Here is a 7,299-nt window from a genome sequence, read left to right as displayed (position 1 = left end):
ACCCTTTCCCTAATGCATTGCTTGTTTCTTTCTTACAATCCAAGGTTTTCAGTGATACAGCTGTTGACGTTTTTCTCAAAATGCAAACAACTTTAAAAGGCAATGTATACATTCATCTCGTATTTTCTTTGGTTATGGGTTCACTTTGCCGGTGATTACAATATACATTCTCCAGACTCGGAGAAATCAATCCACAAGAGAGAAAAGAAAAACAAAGGAGATATAGGTGAGCTCCGAAGAGGTGTCTGTGCCCAATTGCATTATTGATGAACAGATAGGGGTAGGGGTGGTTGAAGGGTTTCATTCAGGAAGACCACTGATCAGGGACGGTGAGAAAATACGTCGTCATGGCCTTACGGAACCTTTTCTTGTACTGCTTTGGCGAAATAATAGTGGGAGAAGCGTTCTTGGGACCTCCGAGGATGCCGGAGGCTTTGACCCAAGTCTCGAGGTGCTTGTCCCATGTGTACTGTCTCATGAAGTCGATGATCCCCAATACCAGCTCTTTACGCTCCTCGTCTATCCCGACCAGTAGAGAGTAGTCCATCACATCCACGGACTAAACAATCATTCAACAACCCACAAGACAATGAATGAACCATCAGATGTTTAGTTTAAGCCCTTGATTTCATCATTCAAAAAACACAAAAAGGACTTACGGCCAAGAAGGAGGTATCATTCCATATGGCCCTCTCCAGGCTTCTCTTCGCTTTGCTCCCAAGGAAAATGGGTTCAGTCCGGAGTGTCTCCAACAGATTCATATCCAGCAGAACTTTGTTTCCCCCTGATGTGTTTGCGTTATACCGTGACCGTGCTGATCCCTTGAGATCATAGATCCTAGTTATGCCTCTCCTGTAGAAGAGGTTCTCCATCACCATCAAGTCCATTTTCATCTCTTTTCCACCATTCAGATGTTTGATAGATACCTGTAGTAAAAAAAGACAAAATATAATGGCAGTGGGATTAAATCATAGGCATAAGAATTCTAAATCAGAGCCACTTCTTTATCCCAGAGATTGCCTAAAATAAACACACCCCGCACTTTGAAGCTAAGCATTTGCATATGAAGACTAACCTGATAGATACCGAGGACCTTAGCAAGGCAAGTCGGACTTCCAGAACTGAGCGAATCCGTCAGATACTTAAAGTATTCGGGTGCAAATTCCTCAAAAGATTCTAGCTCTGTCTTTATGACCTGCTTTATGATGAATCTCTCATCCAATGACTTGGCAAAGTAAACATTGCTTTTTCCACCCTGGGCACGCCACCTCTGGCAGCGGCTTAAGGATCTCACAAAGTCCACTTCACTTGGACAGCATTTATTCCTCAGAGAATCAAACAGCTTTGCAAAATAACATGTGACAGAGAATTTCACCTTCCCTTCAGTTGCAGAAGAGTCGTCAATGAAGGAAATGGTCAAATGCGGTGACTTTTTATCGTCTTGAGACCCGTAGGCTGTGTAGTGAATGAAATCAACATCCACTGACCCCAATGAACGCCAGGACATGAAGGCAGGTGAGGTCTGTCTGTTCCTGTCAATGCCACCACCCTTATCAGCAACCCAGCCCCCATATTCCTTGGAACTAAGAGCATATGATATGACGCTGGCAGGGTCATCGTCATAGACAGGAATCACAATATCATTGAGACAGTCTTGGGAAATTAGGAACCGAGCCCCATCAGCCATGTGCGATGCAGAAGAGATGTATGTGGGCGTTGTACCAACAATAAGATTCAACCTTTTTACTTCAAGCGGCAACATTTGCGTGTAAGTCCTCATCACATTAGTGACAGGATCCCTCACCATGTTTCGATACTCTCCAGAAGCGTGGAAGGATCTGAGCGTCGAGAGATACAATGAAGACGGAGGCAAACCTTTTTGGATTCGTTCTTGGTATCGCAACACAGAATCAAATGAATGAACCCGTATCGGCCTGGCTAACCTCTGAAGGGGAGAGTTAACAGCCGAAAAGCCTTCTGCCTCAGGCATTGGTTGAGCATTCTCTAGACTCTTACATGTGCCTAACCACGCTGAATCTATCCTCTCAGACAACGAAGAAGCTGGGGAGAGCGTGTTTCCTGAGTCTTTATTATCAGTAATAGCTTCTGAATCAGAAAGTACATCTTCTCTGTCATATGGACCCTCATTCGGTCCAAGACCAGTCTTTGGACGATGCTGTAATTCTGGATGTCCAGACACATCACCATCAGAAGCTTTAATGGCACATGCTTTTCTAAGTCGAGAATTTAACAAGCAGAGTTGATGATCCCAAGCATAAGAACCAATCAGAAGTGCGCGTCTCAAACGATTTAGCTCTAGAATATCCAAAGTACTCTGACTTTCTTGAATATTCTCCACAAAAATAGGTTGCAAAGCATCCTGTTTACAAGAAATGCTTAGTTAAATGTAATGAAAAAAAAAATATGCGTAAGTAGGGCAACCAAGAATTGAGAAGCATAAGTGTGTCTACCGTTAAAATTCAGCACAGAGAAAGCACGGGATGCACTAGAACAAAAGAATTAGATACTCACATCATATTCATCTTTCTCTTTTAAAAGCTGATCTTTAAGGTCCATTATGCAGCTCTGCAGATCATAGGCATCAGATAGTTCCTGCTCAATAGAGCTGCTTTTCTCTTCCATGCTGTTGAGGGTCTCAGATATCTCAGTATACATAGTCTGCATTTTACTCATAAGCTGTAGAAATTGCAAACGGTTAAAAATATGGGATTTGATAGGCATTCATAAATCAAGAACAGTTGTTTTAGCAGTGTATCAAAAAGTAAACGTTTCTTTAAAAAAACCCACCTCTGCCGCCTCTTTCCGTATCCACCCATGTTGATGGTGGCTGTTGAATTCAAGCACAGACGGGGGCAGGCAGACAGTAAGTATATCGATAGGGGAATACCTAAAGAACGCAACCATACTCCCGAATCTGCCAAACATTAAGTTGTATAGCCCGCTTCAGAAGTTAGCGCTTTAACAACTTGAGATATCAGGGTCGTTTTTTGAGTCGAAAGTATGTTTACCCATAAAAACGCAGACAGTCCCTCTGAAGCGAATGGCCACAGGATGCAACACGATTTGCAGTTGCGTGATTTGAAAAGCTAAGTTCCAGAAACTTCCCAAAGGATAGTCCCCAAGCAGCATCAGACATAACCACTCTTCGAGTAGCAGGAGGGACTCCATCCACTTTACCACATCTTAAGCAGCGGTGCCACATCCATATCTTCCCATCCTGTTCTCCAGGAAGCTTCATTGAAGAGAGGCGCCTAACAATGATAGTAAGATTTCCATTCTGGTGAGTATAGCAGAGGGCATGTGCATCAACAGGCTCTTTGCAAGATCTACAGGTAGAAGTCTGTAAAGAAATGGAAACACAAGAAGGATAAATTTATATTGCAAAATTTGATGGCATGAAAGAAAGGTGGAAATGTGGATAGAGATGCGAGCCACCTGGTCAAAAAGATCGTCCCGGAGATATCTTCCGAGAGGTTTATCGAAGGACCCATAAAACTTAATCCTCAACAGCCGGGAACGTTCACAAACAGATTCTTTCAACACACAATGGCTCGAAAAAGAGACCAATATACTGTGATGAGAGTCAGCAGCCGAGAAATACTCGCTCGAAACATCATTTTCATCAAATTTCTCATTTTGCAGCAAATCATGAGTTTCCTCTAATTGGTTATCTTCTTCACCTATCAATACTTGGGTATGTGACTCTGGAATTTCTATACTTGAGGGTATAGAGGAGATTTGCAAACCTTTTAACTGATTTGAGAGATATGAACCAATAACCAAATTATTGGGTAAATCTTTGTTTAAGGCATCAGAATGCTGTGAATCAACTATACACGATACTGTACCAGAAGATGAAGGGAAAATCTGGCCAGGATGAAAATCCTCACTCAGTGATTCAGACACCTCATGCTCTGCTGTGTGGGCCAAGAGTTGATCTTCATGTATAGCAGTATCAATTACAGTTTGGCAACTGGTTTTTGTTGGAGAATGAGTTATTGAGGAAATGCCACCATCCAGCATTCTCATCTCTGTTGTTGTTAGTGCAATTCTCGGTTGCTTCAATATCATTCTAGGCAGAGAAGCACCTTCATCTGCAAGGAATGAAGTTTCCAGTGACAAGTGATAAGCCGCAAATGCAGCATACTGAACTGCATCTTTAACCTTCTTCAGTTCCTCACGGCAACTGCCCCTCAGCAGAACCTGAAGAAGTTCCAGAAGAATCTGATCAGGGGCCAAAGTTACAAAGGAAAAACTCAAAAGTTGTACAAGCGCAGAAAGGTTAGAAGGACGAAAGAATGAATTGCTTCAGCTAAGATAGATTTTACATTCAGACTCCCATCAAAAAATGTAATAGGTGCTACGTCTTAAGGAAATACCACTGCGAGGAAATTGTCTCAGACTCCATAACCACCAAAGTTTGAAGGTTACTAAAATTCAACAGCAAAGCTATTATATGGACATAGTACCGTGCAACCAAGGCGTCTAGGACACCCTTCAAAGTACATCAATGTCTTGGACGGTTTTCTGTTGAATTGACTGCCAACTTCATGCTGTTCCATCACTTTCTCTGTTCGGAACAGCTCACAGTGGCCCAACCGAGCAGTGGATATACTATCTACTGAGGGACAAAGAAGAGCACCAGTGCAACGGGCAATTTGCTCCAGTAATGACCTTTTCACATTAAGCACCAACGAGATTTCCTTCTCTAGAAGATATTGCTGTGCGTATGAAGATACACTTTTCTCTACCAGCAAAACATTAGGACGCAAAGACTCAATTTTTGCTATAATTGTCCTCAAATGATCATTTTCCTGTCCAATATACAAAAGTGCAATACATTCAGTCAGAACTTTAATAAGAGATTTTAGGCAGCCATATTAGAGAATGGAAAGGAACAAACCTGTTGAAGCAATGTGTTAAAAGATGCTAACTGGCTAGTAACTCTCTGATATTCAAGAGCCCCACCTAAGAGCAGCAAGCGTGGATTTTTGTACTGTGATGTCATGCGTTTGTGCTTAATGTTCTTGCTACAAACTATACCCTTAATGAGGATGCTGCAGAAAGAAGGTACTCAGCATCAGAGCTTAGGAAATCCAGACCATAAAAGTAACCAGAAAGTGGCAGGAAAGAAAGACACTGAACGAGAATAGGTGAAAGTATATACCTCTCGTTTGGTCTTCCCGAGGCTATACATTTTATTTTGACGTAGTCACCGGGATCCATACTGCCACCGGCACGAGTATCCGGCTTCACAAAATTTGCAGCTTGCCATGCCAAAGCAGTAACAATGTCCAGCCAATCTCCACCACTGCCTTCATTACTAGGATTAAGCCCCTCCCCACGTAATAACTCGGCCACAAGAGCTCTAAAGTGACCATGTACCACAGTTTTAAGAGGTTCCTTATGGCTTTCACCCAGCTTCTCTCTCGCTGGAATGTGGCTAGAAAAGCTGCTATTAGATGAAAACTCCGTAGCAGAGTCCCCAATAGCATCATCTTCGTCATCATACACAAAGTAATTACTTTCAGCTTCATCATTCTCATCCTCAGGTGGCGGAGGATACCAGATAAGGCCGTTATTCTCAAAATCCAACGTCTGTTGTTGCGACTTATGCTCTTGACAATGAAGGACGTCATGATTTTCTAGATCCATGGCCCTTGGATTTGGCTTTCTTAAAACAGCCATGGGTTCTTGAACAAAAGAACCGGTGATGGGGCTAAGCTCTTTCCCATGCTGTACAAAGCGCCCAAGAGGACTAAAATCGTTCCTACATGGACTGTCGCAAGGACTGGACCCAGAAGATTTACAACTAAAAAGGTCATGCCTAGCACTAACACTACCTGAATCTATATCTGAAGTGTCCTGATAGTATTCACTTGAGGGGCTTAAAAACTGTTTGCCAGAACATTCTGCCTCCACTTCCTCCGCCCTGGAAACAAATAAAAGACGTAAGACACTATGTCTAGCGTGCCTACTGACTGGCAGAACTTTTACCAGATAAATGGCCATCGGTGAATACTTCCTAGTGCTAAATTGCTGTTAGAACCCAAATCAAACATTACCTGCAAGGATAGCAACGGATGGAGGACATATTCCTGTTAGCCATGGCATGAGGCGAAGACCTGCAATCCGGGGCTTGGAGACTTGAAGCAAGATTGTCACTTTGAACAGATTCAATTCCAGAAGGGGAAGGTGGTTCTGGGCTCTCGCGTGGATATACCTTTTCATAGGACTTGCCCCCTAATACATTCCCAACGCACGCTCTGCACAGCTTCTTCTTACATTCCCTCTCATCTGTCTCATTCGGATAACTCATACAGTTCTCACACCACCATCTGCCACAACTCTGGCAGCAGCATCCGTGGAATAAAACTGTTCCCTCCGACTTGGTCCCGCAATCATTGCACATTTTGGAAAGGTTTGGCATTTCAAAGTCTCCGGATAAACACAAAGGATCGCTTGAGCCCAAAGTTATCCAAGACCTAACCTTATCAATTAGATCTAGCAGTGAACCATCGGGTATTCCCATAAACTCCCCCAATATGCTCCAGATTAGAAACAACCGACAAGTATCTGTGACTTCGATTTGTAAGGGATGTGAAGATTGTTAAAAGAAAAAAAAATCCCACAACAAAAATGGTGGGCAGATTTGGCTCAGCAACAGATTAGAATCTTTCCTCTCTTTTTTTACTTCAAAGCAAAAGGAAGACTTGCAACAATTCCATGTCGCAACACCAGATCACTCCGTCGGATAACAACACCATATGATTCTTTATGGGGAGAGAGAGAGGTAAGAAAAAACCCTAGATCAAACCCCCAAACTACCATCAGGCAACCTTTGAGTAGTCATGGACCAACAAACAGATCCGAGACTAAAACCCATGAAAACTCGATCGGTTAAAGAAAAGGAGGAAAGGAACAAAACCCATAAAAAATGTTGACTTTCTTCTCGATCAAAGCTTGAAAATCAGGGAAAACGGAGAAAAGGTAAAATAGAAAAGAGTGAGATGGAAGAACAAGGGGGCGAAGCGAAGAGAAGAGAGAAACGAATTAAATACTGGGCAAAATGAGAATCAAAAGGAGGAAGAGGAGAAGTACGGAGAAGGTTCCCTTTCTACCGGACTTGGCTCGCATCTCGAACACCATATAACTCTCTCTCACTCCTCCTACTGTTCATAGAGCCTATTTCTTCTTCATATGAGTATCTCTGCGCTCTCTTAACCCCTTTTTTCCCTTCAGCTATGGCAGTTTTTCATGAGAGAAGCAGATTCACGA

The 7,299-nt window shown here is 42.8% G+C and overlaps 1 protein-coding gene across 2 annotated transcripts; it reads right to left on the bottom strand.

The window, feature by feature from the left end:
- Window positions 1-91: 91 nt before the first annotated feature.
- LOC104823015 (putative 1-phosphatidylinositol-3-phosphate 5-kinase FAB1C) lies at window positions 92-7,299 on the bottom strand. 2 transcript variants are annotated; one of them, XM_010554419.2, is made up of 11 exons: window positions 6,087-7,299; window positions 5,189-5,953; window positions 4,925-5,078; window positions 4,491-4,835; window positions 3,454-4,224; window positions 3,030-3,361; window positions 2,809-2,935; window positions 2,533-2,697; window positions 1,076-2,380; window positions 660-926; window positions 92-559 (listed from the first exon to the last, which is right to left on the bottom strand). In XM_010554419.2, the coding sequence occupies exons 1-11, from the start codon at window positions 6,551-6,553 to the stop codon at window positions 305-307; spliced, it is 4,953 nt and encodes a 1,650-aa protein (XP_010552721.1). In that variant the 5' UTR covers window positions 6,554-7,299; the 3' UTR covers window positions 92-304. The 2 variants fall into 2 exon arrangements, with proteins under 2 accessions (XP_010552721.1, XP_010552722.1); XM_010554420.2 differs by having other exon boundaries at window positions 3,457-4,224.

The sequence above is a fragment of the Tarenaya hassleriana genome, unplaced genomic scaffold (assembly GCF_000463585.1).
Source record: "Tarenaya hassleriana unplaced genomic scaffold, ASM46358v1 Cleome39, whole genome shotgun sequence".
In the NCBI taxonomy this organism is placed as follows: domain Eukaryota; kingdom Viridiplantae; phylum Streptophyta; class Magnoliopsida; order Brassicales; family Cleomaceae; genus Tarenaya; species Tarenaya hassleriana.
This window is presented reverse-complemented; position numbering and strand designations above follow the sequence as displayed.

Excerpts from the sequence above, each read along its gene's own strand:
- LOC104823015 (XM_010554419.2), bottom strand. The coding sequence starts at position 6,553 with ATGGGAATACCCGATGGTTCACTGCTAGATCTAATTGATAAGGTTAGG. Across the intron at positions 5,079-5,188 it reads TCGGGAAGACCAAACGAGAG|CATCCTCATTAAGGGTATAG; the intron begins GTATATACTTTC and ends TTCTTTCTGCAG. Across the intron at positions 2,381-2,532 it reads AAGAGAAAGATGAATATGAT|GATGCTTTGCAACCTATTTT; the intron begins GTGAGTATCTAA and ends TCTTGTAAACAG.